At 43.1% G+C, this 24,344-nt stretch overlaps 1 protein-coding gene across 1 annotated transcript; it reads right to left on the bottom strand.

Annotated features, from left to right (window-relative positions):
- Window positions 1-395: 395 nt before the first annotated feature.
- Window positions 396-23,999, bottom strand: LOC308689111 (sialic acid-binding Ig-like lectin 7; the record flags this gene model as incomplete). The annotated part of the gene is made up of 5 exons (XM_081362670.1): window positions 23,801-23,999; window positions 21,653-22,003; window positions 21,231-21,536; window positions 20,850-21,140; window positions 396-412 (listed from the first exon to the last, which is right to left on the bottom strand). The coding sequence occupies exons 1-5, from the start codon at window positions 23,850-23,852 to the stop codon at window positions 396-398; spliced, it is 1,017 nt and encodes a 338-aa protein (XP_081218796.1). The 5' UTR covers window positions 23,853-23,999.
- Between the last annotated feature and the right edge of the window lie 345 nt (window positions 24,000-24,344).

The raw sequence follows: 24,344 nt of genomic DNA, 5'->3' as shown, positions 1-24,344 counted from the left end.
CAGACCCATCACCACACTCCTACCAAGTCATGCAGATCCAAACAGGAACACAGACAGCACCTGGAAAAAAGGACTACAAGGGTGAACACACATCATGATCAATGTAGTGGTAAAGACTTATCACCATTGTTTCGTGGACAGTGTGTAAGAGTGCTGGACAAGGCGAGGAAAACATGGCACCCAGGGACTATTGTGGAAAAATGCAGGGAGCCAAGAAGTTCATTGATCCAAACACCAAATGGAAACATAACCAGACGTACTAAGAGCTAGGGATGGGAATTGATAAGAATTTAACGATTCCGATTCCATTATCGATATTGCTTATCGATCCGATTCCTTATCGATTCTCTTATCGATTCTTATTGGGTGAGGGAATAAGTACAAATTTGTTTGTATTAACTCGCTTTAATATCTGATCAGAAGACACAGCACAGAGTATACACAAATTATGTGTAGCAACCTCAGAACAAACCTAAAAGTAGGTGAGCTACTTCTCAAAGTAAAGTCCAGGGACCTATAGCCTAGGGCAGTGTTTCTCAACCAGTATGCCATGGCACACTAGTGTGTGCCTTGAAAGATTATCAAGAAGAGTGCCTTAGGATTAGGAAATTGACAATTTTCACATTCATTGGTCCGGACAAAAAAATAAATAAAACTGCCATTTATGTGCCATAAAAACTAAAAACACAGACTGAAAACAGTTTAGGAAGAGCTTGTGTCTTTTGGAATATTAACAGTGCTCATTTGGATTAGGCTATTGAGTTACTAAAACAATCTTTGTCAAATAATACACGGGTTTTCTTCACATTTTGAACGTTTTTGTTTCCATTTGTTTAATTTCAAGATCTGATGTGACTTATCCATTGTTGTTTTTACAGCTACAAAGCTGGGAGCACTAAATGATATTCAGTCACTTTATACACGCTTTTAACATTAAATAAAGCACAAAAATAGTACCTGATATTATCATTGCCACACTTTGAGATTGTTGTTCCAGCGCGACGTCGCAGTAAAATAGGATCCGTTTCAAATAGAATCGTCGCGTGTCGCGGCTGGTTAAACTTTGATTAACATGGAAAATTATACTTTTTATCGCGTGTCGCGCCGTCGCGTCGCATGTAGTTAGGACGCGGTCAGAGCGCTTCTGCCTCGATGCCATGTTTGCTCATAGTGTTTGCTACGTTCTGAACCAAAACAACGCAGCACGTGTGTGACGTCGTGTCACATTTGAACGAGCGGAACCGATAAGCGGAATCGTTAAGCAGGCATACTAACGGTTCCAAGGAATCGATTCACTGGGCACCGGTTCTGAAGAAGAACCGGTTCTCGGTTCCCATCCCTACTAGGAGCCAACTCACACACACAGAAAATCCAGAAAAAGGTACAATTAGCTGAAACACCCAAAAGAGATGTGGCTGAACAAAGCCAAAAGGATCCAGTTGAAAACAAAATCACACAACCTCTTGAAACAAAAACTGACAACACAGGCACTGAGACAACAAGACCAACATGCACAAGGTCTACTTATGTTAAACAGGAGGGATGTTGTGATACGTAATACATGTGTACGTAATACGCTATGGCCCTGTACCGGAAATTAATGTCATGTTGAATCCTTAGTCAAGATGTTCTTATCCACCTGCGATGCTGTCAAGAAATACTTCAGGGTTCAGCAAGGATTTGACACGTGAATCCATAACTTGTCTTGTAAAACTTTTCTTTGTCTGGTTACATAAGAAAAGAAATCTAACTCAAAACTACTTTACACTTATTCATGTTCCAAAAACATGAATTCTAGCCTTTTTCTACGATCAAAAGATTATCTAGCACCAACCCATCCTTTTCTTACTTATTCTTCAAAATTGTTATGTATACGTAACACGTATAAAACTAGTCAGTCACATGATACGATAAAAAAAAAAAAACCTTATAATAAGAGATTATGCTTTTTGATAAGGAGAAATATTACAAAATGATTAATGTTGTCATGGCTCTTTAAGGTGCTCTAAGCGATCCCGGGAGAAGTAACTTCTTGTTCGAACTGTTGTCAAACAAAACGGAGGCTAGACCCTCCCTCCTCCTCATCCCGTCTCCTCCCTCATCCCTTCCCTTCCGGCATAAAGGAAAGTCAAAGTAGTCACTACAAACAAAGTTAAGTTTTACTGATACTTCATTCAATGTGTAATGTCGCCAAGTTAGATAAATATTTTTATATATTGCAGAACAGAATGCAGAAAAAGATTAAAATTAAATAAAATTATCTTAAAATCGTTTCGCCACCTGAGGTTAAAACTATAGCTCCCATACAAGGACGCAATAATAGCACGTTAGCTTCGCAGTCACTTTGTTTCGCTTATTTTTATTTCGTTAAAAATTTATTCAGTTTAGTTTTAATTAGTTTTTAAAGTGGGTTTGCTAGTTTAGTTTAGTTTTTAGTTTTTGAAAATGCTTTGTTTAAGTTTAGTTTTTATTAGTTTAAGTGTTAGTTTTAGTCTTTTTTTGTAATTTGGGTTATGCAGGGGCAAGATTCAAAAAGGTCAGAAAAAGTATTGTGTAATAATAACTCAACAAAAACATCATACAATTTTAGAAAAAAATTCACACCCCATTGAAATTCCTTTATCTCTTACAAAATCCACACGCTGTACCAAAAATCTACACATCTTCTATGCAGAATTCCCCACCCTATATAGCCTACCACAGCTGTACAATTTTCACCCTATAGTCAATAGCCTACTCACCTGGATTGAAGCAGCAAACATTCAGTGTAAAAGTAAAAAAATGACACAACATTATTTAATATTTGAATCACAGCTTATATAGTGTTTTGACATTGTCAACCACAACCAAAAAGTGCATTTTACCTCAAACGTGCGACTAGTTAACTTTATTAAGAAGGCGCAATCGCTTCTCGGGTCGACATTAACACACTGACAAAATTATACTCAGAATTTAAAATATTTTTATACCACTTTTTAATGTGTGATTGCGTAAATGTGTTCACGAGATAGTATGAAGGTAAAACAGTAGCAAAACTCGAGAGCATGTAAATGTGAATTTGAGAACTTGTACAATAAATATTCGTACACTTGTACATGAACATTTAGCCTACACTCACAGCTCCAATGTGAAAACCTGTAAAATAAAAATCTGAAGTTGAATGTTGAAATTTGCACTCGCAGATAATAGTCACAAACCTGTATTCTGAATCTGAAGCTGCAGACAAGTAGACACAAATGTGTAAAATGCCATTCACAGAAATACAACGACAGACACAAACTTGTAATATATATTTTGCGTTTAATCTTACGTTCACATTCGCGGTACTTCCTCAATTAGGCACTTGCAGCTTCTCAAATCTGTCACTGCAATTTCAAATTTCGCGCCTTGACTTTTGCTACTCTTTTCGCGATATATCAGGTGCAAAACTAACTTGTACACTTGAAACTCAGAAGCAGTGAGAGAGAAAGGGGGGCGGGAGGAGGGGGGGGGTCAAAGGAGCCGTTTTATTGGTTGGCACCTAGCCAATGAAATTGGAGTTCGATGATGTCACGAAACCCGTGTGCACTGAAACACTAACATGGCTTAATGCATTGATATTAAAATAAATAAACGATATTATCAAACTCAGTAGACACAATGCTAATGCATACTACAGAAAAGCAGATGAGCACAGAATATGACGTAAAACATATGACGTATGCCATATATATATACCATATCTGGCATAGACTGTAAAAGACACACACACACACACACACACACGTACGTATATATATAATTTATTTATGTTTTGTTTGTTTTTGTGTGTCCAACAGTTAGGCTAGGGTGAATATTTAAAACATTTACATTTTTCCAAAGCGACTTACATTGCATTTCAAGGTATACATTTTACATTCTTATCAGATCATTTAGGTGCATTTTCATATTGCAATGGAATTGGCATATATATAAGCAAATGTGTGTTCAGTGCAAATAAACTCGCTGCCTGTGTTTTATTAATAAAGTAACAAATTATGTGTTTTTTTATTGTTTTTAATTTTTATTTTATAACTGTTGGTCCATTAAGCCTCATTAAGTGTTTTCTTGGGTTCGAGGAAAACGTACAATTAAACGCGTTGCGTTCATATTCTGTGCTCATTTTTTTCTGTATGCTTTATGGTGTTTCCTGAGTTTGGTCTTTTAATACCACTGTCTCAATTAAACGCGTTGCGTTCATATTCTGTAAAACTATTCCAGTAAAACTAATGATATTTCATAAAAATATTTTCCAAGCGTTTTAAAAAATAGCTGATACATAAGCATAAATGTTTTCATTGTGGCTGGCGTTGTTCATTGGTGAGGCATCGACCAATAAAATGACTTCATTCCGACCCCAGCCCCGCCCCCGACTCTGCTCTCTCAAGTCTGCATTTACAAGTGCAAGAGTGAGTTTTGCTACAGGCATATCGCAAAAAGAGTAGCAAAAGTCAAAGTGCTAGGATTTGAAGTTGTGCTGCCAGATATGAGAGGTTGTGAGTGCCGACTTGTGGTTGTACAACGAAACTGAACTAAAGCACAAAGATAAATGTGTAGTACACAATTGTGCCTGTCATTTTGTTTATGTAAATGACACTTTACACATTTGTAACTATTAATCTGCAACTTCAAATTCAAAACACAGGTGTTCTGAGTATTGTCTGTGTGTGCAAATCGATAGATGCAGCTTTTCACATCAGAGCTGCAAGTATAAATTTCAACTTACAAATACAAATATTAATTTTACAAGTTCTCACATTCAAATTAGCAAGCTCTCGAGTTTTGCTACTGTTTTACCTTCATAAGATAGAGATACCAACCTTTCGCGAACTTGCTTTCATCGTCGAACGAACACTCGTTCTCATGGAGACGCGGTGCACACGGAGGGGAGGGGCTGTGTGTGTGTGTGTGTGTGTGTGTGTGTGTGTGTGTGTGTGTGAGACGCATGAGTGACAGAGAGACGGAGGGAGAGCAGGGAAAGGAAACGCAGCTGAATGAATACGCTGCGTGTTTTAAACATGGACTGTAAAAAAAATAGGTTTTAAATAGCGTTAAAAAATGAAAGACGAAAACGTACTCGGTTACTAATGTAACCTCGGTTCTCTCTAGAAGAGGGAACGAGTATTGCGTAAGTAGCTTACGCATCGGGAAAGTCTTCTTTCTTCGAGATCTGAAGCCAAAAAATTATCCTTAATTTTGTATTCATTGTCAACGCAGTGCAGCAGCCGACAGACCTAGGCAGGCTAAATAAGCGTGCTCATTGGCTGCTCGGCTGCAACTGCTTAAGCCTATCGGTGAGCGCTCTGAACGCGGCAACCAATGAGGGCGCTTCGCGCCCTCCACACCCTTCTAACCGTCAGAATGGGCGTGGCCAGCGTGTATATATTCAGCGCTCACAGGCTAAAATTCTGGTTTTCGCAGTCTGAAGCGCAAAAGCTCGTGGCGCGACACGGCAGGTTACGCAATACTCGTTCCCTCTTCTAGAGAGAACCGAGGTTACATTAGTAACCGAGTACGTTCTCTTACGAGAGGTTCTCTCATATTGCGTAAGTAGCTTACGCATCGGGAACCCTTTGTCAACGCCGTGTGCGCCGAGCATCCAGCCCATGAATCCCAGGGGAACCGGGGAAAACACTCTGCTGGGAAATGTGGCCGGTCGGAGAGACGGGCCAGCGCAGTACATGCACTTCATGCAGCATATGAAATAGAGCGGCGCGGCCGGTCTATAAACATAACAGTACAAACAGTAGGGCCGGCGGAGCGAGCCTATACAGCACATAAGCACTCATAAGGGTAGGAGAAAACGACATAGTCGGTCTCACATGAAGAGAAAAATTCCCACGCGGCAGAGAATAATGCGGGCGGCCAGCAGCGCGGGCCAGCACCGATAACAGCGCGTAACGGGAAATAGGAAACAGAACGGATCAGCCGGTCTGAGTCAAACACTTCACCCTGAGTAGTTACCAGAATAGCGCCAGCATATGAACGTAGTCTGCACACGGGAGCTGGGCAGAGCATACATGTCACTTATACTGACAATATTTTTGCCTGTAGGGCAGGAACTTCCAGGTTATAAAACCTCACGAATGTTGACGGGGAGGCCCAGCTCGCCGCCATACAAATGTCGTGGATAGAAATTCCGCTGGACCAGGCCCACGACGAGGCCATGCCTCTAGTGGAATGGGCTCTGATGCCCAGAGGGCACTGCAGGTGTTTGGAGGCATAAGCTGCTGCTATCGCGTCCACTATCCACCTGGACAAGCTCTGCTTCGAGGCGGCAAGACCTTTGGTGCGTCCGCCGAAGGAAACAAAGAGCTGCTTTGAACGCCTGAAAGCGGCGGAGCGCGTGATGTAAACTCTCAGCGCCCGGACAGGGCATAGGAGGTTATCACTGTCCCCATTATCGGATGCTGGCAGAGCCGAGAGGGAAATAACTTGTGCCCTAAACAGGGTTCCAATCGCTTTGGGGATGTAACCGTGCCTCGGTCTGAGAATGACTTTCGAGTCATTCGGCCCGAACTCGAGACATGCAGGGCTAACAGATAGCGCGTGCAAATCACCCACTCATTTGACTGAAGACAGAGCTATCAGAAAAACGGTTTTAAGCGACAGATACTTTAGATCCGCGGATTCAAGCGGTTCAAAGGGAAAAGCCTTTAGGGCCGCCAGGACCAAGGACAGATCCCACGAGGGAACCGAGGGGGGCCGCGGGGGATTCATCCGTCTAGCTCCTCTGAGGAAGCGGATAATGAGCTCATTCCTTCCCATTGTCCGGCCGCGCGTCGTCTCAGCGAACGCTGTAATAGCGGCCACATATACTTTGAGCGTGGAAGGGGATCTGCCCTTTTCCAACAGCTCTTGTAAGAAGGAGAGCACCCGCGGGACCCCGCATGCGCGCGGATCCAGGTTTTGAGTAGCGCACCATTTAGAAAACACCGACCATTTAGACGCATAGAGCCGTCTCGTGGAGGGGGCTCTCGACTGTGTGATCGTGTTCACGACCCCTTCTGACAGGTCAACGGGTATCCGTTGATCACCCATGCATGCAGCGACCAGCGCTCTGGATGGGGATGCCAGATCGATCCAGCGGCTTGGGAGAGGATCCTTTCTCACCGGGATCGGCCACAGGGGTGAGTGCGACAGCCTCACTAGCTCTGGGTACCAAGTTTGGTTTTCCCATCGCGGGGCTATAAGCAGCACTGAGTGGTGCGTTTCTCTGATCCTCTAAATGACCTGTGGCAACAGGGAGATCGGAGGAAAAGCCTACAGCGGGAGGCTGGGCCATGTCTGGGACAGCGCGTCTTCGCTCTTCAAATAAAACTTCAGGCATTGAGCATTGTCTTTCGACGCAAAGAGGTCGATTTCCGCTCTGCCGAATAGGCGCCAGAGAAACTGGACTGTCTGGAGGTGCAGAGACCATTCTCCCGGGGGAATGTTGTCCCTGGACAGTCTGTCTGGACCGACATTCAGGTGGCCCGGTACGTGCGCGGCTTTCAGCGAGCGCAGCGAGCGGTAAGCCCACACGAGAAGGCGTTCTGTCAGCCTGCACAGATTCCTGGATCTGACACCGCCCTGTCGGTTCACATAGGATACCACGGACATGTTGTCCGAGCGGACTAGCACATGGTGATCCCGTATGAATGGGAGGAAGCGCCTGAGCGCGTTCTCGACCGCTATCATCTCCAAACAGTTTATGTGGAGGCATTTTTCCCGGTCTGACCATAGGCCAAAAGCCGGTTTGCCCTCGAACAGAGCGCCCCAGCCTGAGGTGGAAGCGTCCGTCGAGATAATTTTGCGGTGTGAGATAGCTCCCATTGTCACTCCCCGCTGGTACCAGTCGGCCGCTAACCAGGGCTTCAGAGCTGAAACGCAGCTCTGAGTCACTCTGATGCGAATACCGCCGGAAGCCCATGCTCTGTGAGGCACTCGGGCATTCAGCCAGCATTGTAGCGGGCGCATTCGTAAAAGACCCAGCCGAAGCACTGCTGCGGCTGAGGCCATACAACCCAGTAGCCTCTGAAATGTTTTGAGAGGTACGGTGCTGCACGGCCGGAGAGACGCGGCCAGGCGTCGAATGCAGCGCGCGCGCTGTGTCGACAGGCGGGCCGTGTACTGATATACCTGACCGTCGAAGGCGAATCTCAAGAATGGCCTGTGACGGGGTATTATCAGGATCTGAAAAGCACGCGTCTTTTAGATCGAGAGATATAAACCAGTCCCTCGGGCGAATTTGCGCGAGAATTTGTCTGGTTGTGAGCATTTTGAACGGTCTTCTCATAAGAGCCTCGTTCAAACGTCTCAGATCCAAAATTGGTCTGAGTGCTCCGTCCTTCTTGGGAACGAGGAAATAACGGCTGTAAAAGCCCGACTCGCTCATGGAAGGGGAAACCGGTTCCATAGCCCTTTTGCACAGAAGTGTAGCTATTTCTGCTCGAAGTAGATGTGCTACTTCCCCATTCACTCTGGTCTCGATACGCGCTTGAAAGCGCGGAGGGCGGCGAGCGAACTGCAGAGTATAGCCCTGTTTTACTGTGCTTAGCACCCGTTCTGATGCGCCTGGAATAGTTTCCCACGCTTTTGCGTGTGCAGCCAGGGGCAGAATGGCCTCCGGGCTCCGATCGCCGCGCATCGCGGGCTCGAGAGCTCGAAACGGAGGGGCGGGCGCGGCGCGCGCGCTCTTGGTGCTTAGATACGGCAGATCGCACGCAGCGATAGCTGGCCGTTTTACACACAGTGTCCCGGTGGCTTTAGACGGGGAACATAAAGTGTGAGACGCGACGCGCGATGGCGGCGTCGGGGCGAAAATGTTCGTTAGTATGTGTGAGCGCTCGAGGGCGGGCACAGGAGTTACATTCAGGGGCGGGCGCGGCGCGCGCGCTCTTGGTGGTTAGATACGGCGGATCGCACGTAGCGATAGCTGGCCGTTTTACACACAGTGTCCCGGTGGCTTTGGACGGGGAACATATAGTGTGAGGCGCGAAAATGTATGTGTGAGCGCTCGAGGGCGGGCACAGGACTCACATTTAAAACATGACCGGTCGTGCAAGGCCGTGTGACAGAGCGGGCAGTGAGTAGGTGTGGGCACGGAGAAGTGGACACGTGACCTGCTTTTAACACTAAAGCGGCTTTTGCCTGCTTCATGAGAGTGGGCTCTGTGAGAGACACGGGATGTATAGTGCTTGTGTACAGGGGTGAGCACAGAACGTGGGCACATTCACTGTACTAGAAACACATACGGCGTCAGCCGTGCAACCAGACATTATGCTCTTTTGACATTTTCTGGGTTGCCGTGAGAACGGCGGATGCGCGCAGGCGAGCGAGTAGATACCGGCTCGTTGACTGCGGGGTAAACAGCTGCAGTAGCCGTGGCAACGGGGACTGACAGAGCGTTAAGCTTCGACGGTGGTCCAGCCGCAGGGCTGCGGGATTTAACCGTCTTTTCTTCTCAAAAAATACTCGAGCACCCTGAGAAGGTGTGGTGCGAGGGGCGGGTTCGCTTTCTGTAAGTAAGAAAGACTGGCCGCGAGCTCGGAGAAGCAAGCAGCATAAATTTTATTTTCCCCGAGAGCTGGGATCGAACGCGGGTCTCTCGCATGAAAGCGTATGATTCTGCCACTGAGCCACAGGGGAATCACATAGGCTTTCAGTTAGCGCGAGCATATAAAAAGCGACCTCATGTGTCGCGTCGGCGTTCGTTTGCAGGCGAGCGTGTGTTTAAAACAGGCTCGTTTACTGCAATAGTAATATTTCCAGTCGCCTGAACTTAAGAGGGGACTGAGAAATGTGTGAGGATTGGCGGTTGTCCAGCCGTAGCGAGACTAACACACTCTCTTCTCTTTTCGCCGGTGAGTGAGGCGCGCACGCTGAACGCTGCTCGTGACCGTCCGCTTTGTCATCCCTTGAACGGCGCAATCTGCACGGCCCAACGAGGGAGAGAGCGGGCTTGTTTTCTGTATGTAAGAAAAACTGGCCGCGAGCTCGGAGAAGCGAACAGCATAAACTTTAACTGCCGCGAGAGCGGGGACCGAACCCGGGTCTCTAGCTTGACAGTCTAGGATTCCGCCACTGAGCCACAGGGGAGAATACATTAGTACGCGGTTAGCGTCATCATGTCTTGTGACAGCGTTTGCTTGCAGGCGAGCGTGTATTTATAACAGGCTCGTATACTGCAATAGTAACAATTCCAGTCGCCTGAACTTAAGAGGGGACTGAGAAATGTGTGAGAATGGAGGTTATAGTCCATGCCACGGCGGGACGAAAACACTCTGTTCCCCTTTCACCAGTGACGCGCGAGGACGGAGTAGCTTTCTTGTAACGTAAAGAGAGCTCAGACCGTCCGCTCCTGCCATCCCTTGTGAGCGGCGCAGTTTGCGCGGCTCGAACAGAGGGAGAGGAAACTCGCTCCGAGACCGTCCGCTCCTGCCATCCCTCGTGAGCGGCGTATTGCACGGCTCGAACAGAGGGAGAGGAAACTCGCTCCGAGACCGTCCGCTTCTGCCATCCCTCGTGAGCGGCTCAGTTTGCGCGGCTCGAACAGAGGGAGAGGAAACTCGCTCCGAGACCGTCCGCTTCTGCCATCCCTTGTGAGCGGCGTATTGCACGGCTCGAACAGAGGGAGAGTACGGGTATCTATCACATTCACCTCATCTCCTGACGCGGCGGCGCCGCGGGCAGAGCCGGCGGTTGAGCGGCCGGGAGGGAGAGGGCGAGAGAGAGCTCGAGGGAGAGGTTCCGGCGAGCTCCTCAGTCACAACAGTCTCCGGTGGTCGCTGCGAGCGGCGCTTCTTATTGCGCGGCCCGGCAGGGACAGGCGGAGCGACAGCTTGGTCGAAAGCTTCAAGTCGAGCCCGCAGGGTCGACATTGAAAGCTCTTCGCACTCGGAGAGTGCGGTGGCGGCGTGCCCGCGGCCCAGGCGGAGAGCGCAGAGAGGTGGCGGTCTCCGTAGCTGAGCGGGGCGCGGCACGAGCCGCAAAAACGAGGCGTTTTTACAAAAACGCCTCGTGCTCTTTTAGAGTACACACAGAAACAGTAATAATGTAAAGGATATGTCGCCGGATAGCGTAGCAGGCACGGATGGCTGAAGGCGGCGAAGACGGCCGGCTTCCTCAGGCGCTGTCCTAAGCTTGCTGGTCGCTGGTTTCAACGGCGGCGGCTCTCAAGATCCAGCGATGCGAAGAGCGTCGCTGAAGACAAGAAAATCGGAATTTTAGCCTGTGAGCGCTGAATATATACACGCTGGCCACGCCCATTCTGACGGTTAGAAGGGTGTGGAGGGCGCGAAGCGCCCTCATTGGTTGCCGCGTTCAGAGCGCTCACCGATAGGCTTAAGCAGTTGCAGCCGAGCAGCCAATGAGCACGCTTATTTAGCCTGCCTAGGTCTGTCGGCTGCTGCACTGCGTTGACAATGAATACAAAATTAAGGATAATTTTTTGGCTTCAGATCTCGAAGAAAGAAGACTTTCCCGATGCGTAAGCTACTTACGCAATACGAGAGAACCTCTCGTAAGAGAACTAAGGACATTTACTCTATAATTTTATTTTAGTTTTGCCAAACACACATTACAGTTTTAGTTAGTTATCGTTTTTTTGTAATGCCTCGTTTTTATTTTTATTTCAGTTAACAACAATGTTTTTTCTCACCTAGTTTTCGTTTTTTTCGTTCGGTTTCGTTTACGATTATAACCTTAATCGGAACGTCGTCTCTTTGGTCGTGTGTCGGCCATAATTCAAACTTCCTCTCTCCTCCACACACCCCCTCTTCATGTGTACGTGCACTAACCCCCCAAACCCCACCCTCAAATACTTCTTAACAGTGATTGGCTGGAACACTGTTTGTTGTGTTTCGTGGTGTGGGTGAGCCCAGTTTGTTTTTGTTGTCGTTTGTGGAGCCTGGGCTGTCTACAGAGACCGCGTTTTTTTACAGTGTGTTCTGGGGACAGGCAGCGAACGGATAGTGAGGAGATGTTTGCTGTGTGTGACAAAAAATGTTTTGGCCTAAAAAAACGCGTGACATCACTTAGAGCAGTGGTTCTCAACTCCAGTCCTCAGGACCCGCTGCTCTGCACATTTTGTATGTCTCTCTTATCTGACACACTCAAATCAGTTCATGGAGTCTCTCCTAACGAGCTGATGATCTGGTTCAGGTGTGTTAAATAAGGGAGACATACAAAATGTGCAGAGCAGTGGGTCCCGAGGACTGGAGTTGAGAACCACTGACTTAGAGCACCTTCAACAGTGAGGATTTGGTTCACATCTAGAAACATGAATAAAAAGATATTTAAAGGTGCTGTATGTCGGTTTCAGTGACCTCTAGCGGTGATGTTTCAGATTGCAACCAATAAGTTTACAAGCACATGCTCGCATTTATGAGCGAGCACTGAGGGGACCTTCAGACTGAGACGCAATCGTTTATATAGCCTACTGTCTATGGACGCAACACACGGGAGAAAGCATCACACAACATGCTGGAAATTCCCACTGCAACGTTACAATAATAGGCTACTTTTATCAGCTTGACGTTGAACTAATGCTCCATGCTCGTATCATGATAAGTATGGAATCCTATCAACCGTGCCGAATTTTGCCGCTGCAAGCACCACTTCACATTTTCTCCAGGAAATGTACATTCTAGGTTTGTAGATTAGGTTTCTCCATGATTCAAATGCCCTGCTGATGTTGAGCCGTGTTTTTTCACACGAAGTTCATCCGATTCACGTCTTGCCTTATGAGCTTAAGCAGAATTTTTTTTTTTGTTTTGTTTTTGTTTTTATCAATATGTGGAGTTTGTGTTGGAGTCTGTGTTTTGCTGGGAGCAGGTCGTTTCTTAGTGTTATCAGACATGTCAAGAGTTGCATAAGTCCATGTCATAAGTTGCAGTGTCGGCGCTGTTGAATGCCAAGTCAGTAGGCTAGACGAGGCGAGAGGCTCGAGAGCGCGCGTACAGGTCACGTCACTGGATTTCGCGCTAAATCCGACCCCGCACCTTCACATAAAAATAAGAATACTTGCTTTCCGAGGTAATAGCAAAACCCGAAGAGTGGATCATTTTAATGTGAGATTACAACCCCTGTACACACAGGCAATAAAAAAAGGATTAATTTTAGTAGAAAAGTTACATACAGCACCTTTAACTGTTAAAGGATGATTGACAATGTTTGGTGTATGGTGACAGAGGCATAACATTTTTCTTTATAAAGAGAGCACATACTTTTATGGGACATAGCATTAATAAAATCAACAAGTTCATGGCAAGGAAATTGTAAATGTGCATAAAAGGGGAAGAAAAGTTAAACAGCTAAACAGAATTCAGTACAATTTCAGTAAAAAAAAAAAGGAGTGGATCTCTCTGAGCTGGTGCAAGTGAGTGGAGGCGGGGGCTAATTTACATATTCATAGAACCACATATCCTAAATGAGGCAAGGGTGTAGAGTTACATTCAAGCTATTTTAAGGCATGAAGTGATGGAGTTTTAATGGATACAATTACTAACTACAGGGGTATTTTAATATATATATATATATATACAGTATATATCTCAAACGCTAAAACTATTCAATTGTGTTGTCAAATTAAAGGTGAAGTGATTTCTGAGAAAGTCTGTTAAATGTGGATCTGAAGAAAGACTGTATAAAGAGAGTCAGAGGAATATAATTGGAAAAAGAAGGGTTATGATAAAACAAGAGCTTTAAAGGTGGTATCAGTGATTTCAGGCCCAAAAATATTTTTATCACATTCATCTAATCTTTCCTAACGATCCGCTAACTGCCCGCCCCATAAGCATGCCGTCAAAAAAACGCGTCTCTGTAGGCAGCCTAGGCTCTGAGCCAAAACAAAACCAAAACACTCAAAACCAAAACAAATAGTGTTCCAACCAATCACCGACAGAGGGAGGGTGTTGTGAGGTTTTGTGCTCGTGCACAGCTGCACGCGAAGTCAGAGCTGAAGAAAAAGCTGGCTCAAAACCTCACAACACCCTCCCCCTGTCGGTGATTGGTTGGAACACTATTTGTTTTGGTTTTGAGTGTTTGGCTAAACCATTTGTTTTTGTGTGCAGATCTCAGAGCCTAGGCTGCCTACAGAGACGCGTTTTTTTGACGGCATGCTTATGGGGCGGGCAGCTAGCGGATCGTTAGGAAAGATTAGATGAATGTGATAAAAATATTTTTGGGCCTGAAATCACTGATACCACCTTTAAAGGTCCCATGACAAAATTTCACTTTATGAGGTTTTTTTAACATTATAGTTTCCCTAGCCTGCCTATGGTCCCCCAGTGGCTAGACGTTTTGATGGGTGTAAATCAAGCCTTGGGTATTTTTGAGAAAATGAAAGCTCAGACGGGCTTATCTAGAATCTTCCCTTTATGTTGTCATAAGGGGAAAGGTCACCTCCCCTTTCTCTTCTTTGCCCGCAAAGAGAATTTGGACCACACATGAGAAAATGAGCTGCGTGAGCGCGATATTGTTTTTTCCTCGAGAGACATCATGACTTGCAAACAAGCGAAGCTTTTTGTGTATTTGAATGTGAAATGTAATAAAATAAAATATGTAAATTCAAAACAGTCTTTTGGAATAAAATGTCAAATTATATAAGTTTAAGGATTTACAAATTTCTAAAAATAAACCAAACACTTAACGTTATCTCACAAGTGTTAAACACCCTCAAGTGTATAACTGTTTAACTCAATAACACAGTCTTCAAATAGGTATATACTCAATGAACTATTCAGTAATTTAAATCAAAACTCACTTAAATGGGCCCACATTCACACTCTCATTCAGACACACACACTCTACGTTGTAGGCCTGATGGTTTCCCGAACGCGATGTGTCCCGCGATACGACAATGTCGATGACAGCGCGCGTGAGCGGCTGTCTCACTCTCCCGCGATGCAACAGAGGAACTCCGGGCTTTTCCAGTCACCCGGAGCGCTATCTGCTATGACGACCTATCCCTCGTTGCCAGAGGAACTTCGGGCTTTTCCACCCCACGAGCACATGGAGTGAAATCCGGGACGAATATCACAAATAATGGCTAAATAAAGTTCTTATTAGCAAAGCAACTATACTAATGACTAGGGGTGTAACAATATATCGTGTCACAATATATCGCAATACAAAAATGCAACAATATGTATCGTGGATAATTCACCCAAAATAAAAATTACTGTGAGAAATTTTTTTTTTTTTCAGAGTTTTAGTGTCAGTACTACATTTAACTACTATATATAATGTTGAATATAATGTATAATAATAAAATGGGGGAATCTTTGTGTAAAAAGTGGCCTACATTATTTTAAATATATCTATAGTGCAGGAATATTCGTCTAAAATAATTCTGTATTTTCAGCTTCAGAATCATGAATATTGTTATTCTGGTGTTTCTATTGTGCTGTGTTTCCAGAATTTCAGGCATATTCATTTACACACACAATGTAATATCAGATTTAGCATTTTAATCAACAGTGCATTTTTTGTTAACCTTTTATCATATGTTTTGGAGTATCGCAATAATATCGTATCGTGAGTTCAGTATCGTGATATGTATCGAATCGTGACATGAGGGAATCGTTACACCCCTACTAATGACTGATTAAGTCTGATACGGGATTATCGTGTGAAAATTCAGCCTTCACAACCTCCTTATCCTCGACTCGTCTCGTCTGTCGTCTCTCCTTCCTACTATCATTCAGCCACGCCCTTCCTCTCGTCAATTGCGTCATACGTGAGTACGTAAACAGTGAGATATTAAAACAGTGAGATATTAAGCATTAAATAATATAATATATAATTATATAACTATATACATACAAATGAAAACACTGTAAAGGCACAGAATAAATAAAATATACACATTATAATGTAAATAAACGTATTACTTAATTTAATGTCTTTAGACTCACTAGTGTCTTTAGACTCACCGGACTACATTTAGTTCCTTCATCCGAGCCTCTGAAGAACCAGTGGGTTATGTGAATTTCTGATGTGTAATTGTTCAAGTTCAGACAGATAATCTTTCTCTCAAAATCGTTCAATACTGTACTTATACTTATGCATCAGTAAATCAAGCCAGTGACTAAAATATCAACTTCACATCGTTTCTCTTGGTAGGATGAAAATAATCTTATTTAAACTGTGATTCAAATACAGAAAGCGATCAAAGAACAATCCCTTTCCAATCGCCCAAGCTGTCAATCACACAGTGCGAGTTTATCTGGACACTTCCATAACTCGTTATGAAATCAATGACGCTGTTACGCTGCACAACAAAGCTCTTACTGTACTTACCTCATGTTTGCATTGGTGAAATCATTAGTGAGAGTTCTGAAACTGCATTGCAATGATAAGATCTTCATTCACGGGATCAACAGGCTGTCATCTGCTCAATGCTCATCACTGCAACCTTTTATGTGATGGGAATAGATCTAAATAGGCTACTTAAAAAAGTTCTCACGATTCGTTAATCTCGATAGCTGTAATAGTAAAAACGTATAATAGCTGTAATAGTAAAAGTATTCGAGAGGGTTCCACATGTAATGCTAGCTATTCCATATGAAAGCATGTCAGCCAATCACAGCAGTGGGCGTTTACACTTCAGCAGACACGCCCCTTCAAACAGAGTGATCAAATCAGAGGCTAAAATCAGGCTAGGAAAATGCCTTTTATTTCTAAATTATAAAAAATTTTGATCTTAAAAACACACTAACATTACAAGGGCACCCCAGGAAACATTATAAAATAATAAAATTATCCATTTCATGGGACCTTTAAGACCTGCTAAGAAAAATCTTTCCAGTGCTGGAGAGACTGGAATTTTTTGATTTTTCGCCTGAAAATGGACGCTAAGGTTGTGTTGTTTCTGCTTTATACAAGATTAACATTGGTCCTCATCGTTGTATAGGTGCAGAATGGTACAAACTGGATGGCTGGAGACTAGTGATGTTACATATGACAGTAGCCACGTTTCCATTACCCTTCAAATTGAAATTGCGAATTGAAAATACGCTTAATGGAAACACGTAATTTTTGCAAAAACTCCCATTTATCGCAAAAAAAATGTACGCTCGCATGAGGGGGGTTTTCAGGCAATTCGAAAAAGAAATATTACGCAAAACTGCAATGGAAACAGTTTTTGCGCATTTAGGTCATCTGACGTAGCCTAGATGACGCGGTGTGTTTGGACAGAATACGAGACAGAGTTCTTTATTAAATTCATATAAGACAAAATAATTACAGGAATATTGGATTCTAAACCTCAAATAAATGCCACAATCAAGACCTCGAAGCAGAAATGAGGGAGAAACACCCAGAAACTCCTCATATGTGCTGCTCACAATTATAAGGGTCGTTTCTTACCATTAATGCTTGGAAAACACATACATCTCCTTTGATTAATAATAATGGCTAGTGCAGTGGCTGGGATATAGTAGGCTACATAAACCTACCAAAGTCCCCGTTGCCATGGTTTTTGGAATGACTTTACTTATCGCAAGAGGAAAAAATTAAGTTTTAGTCGCATTACATCGGTTAATGGAAATCATTTCGCAATAGATTTTTGTCGACATTTAGAAAAAAAATCGCAAAAGTTTTGCGCAAATCTGTAATGCAAATGCGCCTACCTGAAGCTTCAAAGAGCATATCGAGTACACAGAGCAATTTCTCATGAAGCTCCGTGCCGGAGCATGTATTGTTCTCAGAGAAACACGTGACCAACGAAAAACGAAGCCTCACTTTCTTTCCATGAACGTGAATGCTTCACTTTGCGTGTCGAAATGTTTGAGACCACTACTCTACAGGTTTTTGGAAGTTTAAGTCCATTTACTAACTTTTTTTTATATATATATATATAAATAAGCCTTTAGCCTTTGTTACATGCTCATATATTCTGCCATATAAACAGCATAGAAACCATAAAATAATTAGACCACCATTTACTTGCATCGAGCAGCTCTTTTGGTATTTTTATAATTAGTATTAATATAATTGTTACATTTAATTTATTGCCTCACTTTCATATGTGAATTATATTATCAGAAAACTGAACATTTAGCGTTGTCAGGCTTTTATTTGTGCTTAATAGATCAAACAATGGCACTGCGCACTCAGGTATATGGCTGCTACAAATTTGACCTGCCACAAGATGGCACTGTTTTCGACACTCGTGATGCGAATCTTTTCCCGGAACAATCAAGGGAAAGCCCAAGCGGGAAGGAAGTCGACCGGAAGTTGAAGCCAGCCGCATGCCACCATCTTGTAGCAGAACTTCACCTGCTGTTAGCATCCCATTGACTCACATTCATTTTGGCGTCACTTTGACAGCGAATAACTTTACATCTGAGGCGTTTGAAGACTCCATTTGTCCATTATTTATGTCTAAAGAAACACGACAATGTATAAAATGCTCCATTACCTTGTAGCTTATGTTATGGCCCCGTAGAAGCAGTTTTTGTAAAAGTAGGCTAACGATTGCGTCGTAACCACGCGACTCTCTGTCGCACATTAGAGAAATTACCGTATGGACAGAAGGAGAAGCTCGCGGGCAATCGAGGAGACGTGGAGGCAAAATGACAAAATAATTAATCAGAATACCTAGCAAAAGTTTCTCCTGCTCCTAGCTCATGGACAGCTCCTACTCACGCTCTCCGTCTCTGCAAGTTTCGGAAGGGAATGATTCAGATTTCTCATGCCACAGCCACTAGAAGACAGACGGGTTGCTCACGTCACATCTACGTCGTCAAGCTCTGTTTGAGTCGGTTTGAGTCTGCCCGTCAGGAACGGAAGTCCTAAAAATTAGCGAAAAATGGGCTTCACTTGTCTCAATTGAGTTTCAATGAGATGGCTCTGTCCACTTCTTATACTGTCTATGGGAAAGCCTCAGTGCTTCATGAGGCTTCATTTGCCCATCCCTACTGGAGACTGAAGATAATCAAAGACAGAATTGTAACTGGCAAATGTCACAGTAGTCAGGTAAGTAAGTAAACACATGCTAGTGTCCAACGAGACCAGACAATGTTGGTATGCAAGGTGAGTGCTTATGTGTGTGTGTTGAGGTGATAATCAGTGGCAGGTGTGGTGATGGCTGACTGAGTGCAGGTGGGAACCAGAAATGATGCTGGGAAATGTAGCTCTGTGGTGACTGGACTTATGACTGAAGATTGTAACAATACTCCCCCCTCCCGGAACGTGAGAAAAATAAGTAGAGTTATTTTCTCTGCTGTCCGGATATCCATCCTTTTATGTAATGATGAACATCCACCTGTAGGTGGATGCAAGCTTGTGCCACAGACACAAATGACAAAAAACGTGTGGCCAGTAAAATGTATCGCTGGTTAAACTGAGCCGACCCTATATATCTCTCATCTCAGCACACTTTTATTATTATTTTTGTTTATTAGACGTTTCTTTGAGTTTGTGGAAGCTCTGACACAGTGAAACACCTTGTATACTTTCAAGGAAAATGATACAGGAATTTATGCAAAAATTTACTCATGAGTCATGACAAACTTGGTTGTGTGAACAGTCTTAGGAAGTTTCTTCAGATGTATCTTCTGATAATGGTCCCCGTGTCTGGTACAGTTCAGTCTTTCTGGGACTTCAAAGCTGAGATGGTGCTGTTGGGTCAATCACCTCCCACAGAGTCTTTTGTCTCCACCACTTCACCAGAATAATGGATAACAGCATAGTCAGTGGTCAGCGAGGAGATACCCCTGATTTCTTCCGATTCTGGTTGGATGTTTCTGAAGTCAATGGAGGCGTAATGCAGGGATTTTTGACGATTCAGTGTGGCATCTTCACCAGGTGACAGCATGAATTGATTGGCATAAACTGACTCACTCTCGCCCTCTTGTTGAATAGCCTAGAAGATGAATGCAGTATGGAGTTTGGGGTGAATTGCTGTGGTGTATTCTGCCTTTAAAATAAAGATCAGTTCTTGGAGTGTAATACACAAGTTCTATCAACCACTTTTATGATTCTTCTATGGTGCTTTTTGTTATTTTGGAGTTCGATAGCCCCAGTCCTTGCTCACTTGCATTATATATAAAAGAGCGATACAGAAGAAGTAAAATAAGGGCTTGAAAACACATGACTGAATAATTTGACAAAATTGTAGTGTTTGAGTGAACTGCTGTAAACGTTTAAAATGATGGAATATTTACCAGCACTGTTGTGTGTTAAGGTGCCATAGTATGTTTTGTTAGTGGTACTCACCCTATCAGTCATAATGATTCCAGTTGTAACTTCTTGTTTTGTCTGTGAGGATCTGCTGTTTTCTCTCCTGAAAAACATTTTTCCATGATTTAAAAAAGCTAGTCACAGCCTGGATTCAAATTGATGACTTGCATTGTACAAATGTACTGGGGGTCACTGTCCCAAAACAAAACCCCAGCTGGTCGAGCAGGACCTCAACATGTAGTTTGTATTATCTTGGCTTTAGGTCATTTTTACTACATAACTGAGAAGCAAGATTGCACTAGTTGTGTTTTAATGAAACTATAGCACATACTGTAAGTATGTAGTGTGAAAGACGTAGCGCCAATTTTAGTTATCCAGATGAACTGACTCATTTACAACATTGATGTGGATGATGCCAAATATTAGGAGATTAACTAATCAGAATCAAGTATTCCAGAGAGCATGATACCTAACAAATATTTTGTACGCACCGTGCAGAATATATAATGATACACAACATCATCAGCAGGGAACCCCCACCAGCAGCTCCAAGTGAGATGGAGAAAATATGTGCATCTTGTGAGCAATAAAAAAAAAAAATTATATTATGCATTTGGCAGACAATTTTATTGTGACTTATGTTAGTGTGTATTTGAGTTTACCTCTTTTTGGAGGGATGAGATGTTCAAACTGTTTTTTTGCAGTGCCATGAGTGTTGTTACCGACACACTGCAGAGTGGATGTGTGTGAGAGTGACTGATGTAGAGTGATGGAGCTCCTCAAGCCTGTGCTGTTCAATCGCTCTGCACTGATGAACGTGTTTGAAGAGTTACTAACAGGACGTCCAGACAGATGCCACTCCAGTTTAGGAGAGGGATTCCCATCAACCTCACAGAAACACACAGTTACATCAGTTCCGTTACAGCTGGAGGAGGGAGAGATTTTAGGAGCATCTGAAAAAGAAAAAGAGAAGGATATCATACGTATAGATTTATGGCCGTCTTATGGAGGAGAAAAGAACTGATGCCACGAAAACATCCTACACTGAACATGTAATGTGATGTTGTCCTGTGCTGTTTTGTTCTTGTCCTGTAGCTGGTAGGTTATAGTGCAGGTGAAAGTGACTCTGTGGTGACGGTGAGTAGCAGTGAAGTTCAGATCAGAGATGAGGAGCTCCTGTTGTCTGCTGCTCTCACTGAGGCGGATTCTGGGAGTGAAGCTCCATGTGAGAGTTGGTGGAGGAGAGGAGCAGAGAGTCTCAGCAGAGCAGCGCAGACTCACAGAGCTCCCCTCCAACACCTCCTGATCCTGATCCTCATTCAGCTTCACTGTGGGTTTGGGGGGAGACTCTGAAATACAGAACAAATACAAGATTAAGTATACTGACAATCATGGCATGACAAATATATTTAAAATATTCATTTTTAACTTTTTTAACACATAAAAAAGGACTCAAATCACTCACCAATGACATTTACAGTGGAGGTGCTTTTTGTGTAGCTGTATTTCAGAGCACCACTCTCAATCCTGAAGTAATATTTGCCATTATGATTTGAACTAACATTATAAAAGATAGTGGTACAGTTCTTCTCATGTAGTTTTCCAGTTATTGCCCCTTTAAAGGGATTAGAATTGAGAACTCTAGAGTTAAACACATTATTTCCATCTTTGACCCACAGCCCTATAGCAGCACTCTCATTGAGGTCTTTGTCATATTTATCCGGAAGCTCAAATGTACACTTTATGATCACACAGGATCCACTGAGAGCTTCAATCTTCTCTGGCAGACTGCTGCTGAAATCTCTACCCCGAACACCTACAACACAAATGTGAAAAAGAATTTAAAAAGAAAAACATGCACTTACCCTGCATCCTAATGTCCATACTATCCATCCTAAATAATATGTGAGATTAGAATAAGTATGTCCCAATTAAGCATATTATGTAGAAAATAGTATGTCAAAACCCATTGCACTTTGGAGGAGGATTCGGTTCAGAACTACAAACACGAGAAAAAAGGGTTAAAAAACATAGCGGATCTGCGCGACCGACAGTGAAAGGTTTAGATAAAGGTTTGAGTGACTAATAATCTAAGTTTAACCTGATAACAAATATTTATTTAGCCTAACGTTATTCATGTTATATTTCATCTGCAATAACACAAACTTTTACAAAGATCACAAATTCCTCCACTTGGGGGAAGCAACCCAAACTGGGCAATCTACCACGGGCTGAAAACCAAGGTCTCAGATTTGGAGGTGCTAACCCTCAGGAGGAACCAAACACCCAAGCCTAAAAGTTCACAGCTTGACAAGACCATCAGGGCAACATCCGAGACAATCAGTGATGCCACCCTATGGCCCTAAAGGTGGACACTCTCCACCCCTCAGTTTGCACCTTGAGATACTGCCTATAATATCACAAACAGAATCAGAGAGGCTAAGGGAGTCCAACACTGACTGAGAACAAGATTTACTGACTTAAAGGCCCCCTGAAATCAAAATGTAAGTTTTTTCGCTCTTAGTATGAATATGTTAGCCTTAAGGTTATGAAGAAGCTGGTGTTTCAAAACAATGACAAACTTCGCATTTAGGAGATATAAGCATTCAAAACTTAGTCTCTCACTTCCCCAAAAACGGATGATGGATTTTTATGACATCACCGCGGACTTCAGCTTCTCATCACACTTCTGTCCAATCAAATGCTCCAGAATCTAAAGGTCCAAATACACCCATCTGCCAATCACAAGGGCCTGGCCCTGATTCCCATGCAATGTTGAACAGGGGTGACAGCTTGACTATCCAGGGCATTCAGTACCTCAGGGTAAATCTTGTCCACCACCAGCTTTTAAACTACCTCAGACTACTTCCAAAAAAAAAGGTGATGACCCCCCGATTCCTGCCTCTTCTTCTAAATGATTTCATTCTGCAATATGTTACCCCTCTCTATTTCAGACACAGTTATATTTATAAAACCCAAATTGAACCGTGACCTTCAAGTTTCTCTATAGGTCACCGGTTTCACCTGTATTTTATACAGGTAGCCTGCTGTTGAACAGTACCTGTTCCAGCCAGGTGGGACTGTCAGTTGGCAGGTTTCAACAAACCATCATTGATTCAAAGAGCTGATGAGGTAACAATAAAACTGTCCAACACATTACATAGATTTTAGCAGAGATTCACTTGAGGGTCAATTTTCTGCAGAGTTTAGCTCCAACCCTAATCAAACACACATGAACAAGATAATCAAGGTGTTCAAGATTACTGGAAAGTCACAGTCAGGTGAGTTCGATCAGAGCTAAACCTTGCAGGAAAGTTGACCTCGAGGGCCAGACTTGAGTATAACAGTTTTATAGCTGCTGGGACCCAGCAGCCTATGATTACATTTTTCTTCTTCTGTGTACCATAGATGAGAATCATACAGGCATCTCTGTGGCAACTTTAATGGAGACAACAAATTAAAACTTAAACTAATAAAAAAAAAAAAAAAACTAATAAAAATAATAATAACAATAATATTACTCCACACTCTAATTACTTTCACAATAAGGCCTGTTGACCAGTAAATAAACAATGATTTTTGTTTACTCAAGGGAAAGAACAGGTAGACAAACCTTTCAACAGAAAACTGAGAAGAAGAATTTTCTCTGCTGTCCAGATATCCATCCTTTTTTGTAATCCAATGAAGGAAAGAAAAACACACACTCATGCATCTACAAATTTGGTCAAAATTTGATATAGTAGTATAGAAACCGTTCTATGAACAGAACAGTGCCAACATACTGACAGCCATCAGAACTTCCCTTTTATTACATCAGTCTAGTTCCTGTAACATCATGAACATACATTTTTTTTTTCACAGAAAAAAATGGTAACATTTTAAAACGTAACATTCCTATTAAATTGGACATTTTAATATGTTGAAAGTTTACCTAATAGGTTTTACTTTGTGTATTTCAAAGTGCACTGTTGAATTCAGAAGGGATGGTGAGAGGGATAATTTATTTATTATCATTACTATTATTTCATAATGAAAAGAGTGACCAGGATATTCATTAAAAAAATACCTCTTACCATTTCGGTTTCAAAGAAGGAAGAACAAACATGGTAAATGGTGACAGAATTTACATATTTGGGTGCATTTAATGCTATGTTTAC

This window comes from Scardinius erythrophthalmus, assembly GCF_964197995.2.
Source record: "Scardinius erythrophthalmus genome assembly, chromosome: 4".
In the NCBI taxonomy this organism is placed as follows: domain Eukaryota; kingdom Metazoa; phylum Chordata; class Actinopteri; order Cypriniformes; family Leuciscidae; genus Scardinius; species Scardinius erythrophthalmus.
This window is presented reverse-complemented; position numbering and strand designations above follow the sequence as displayed.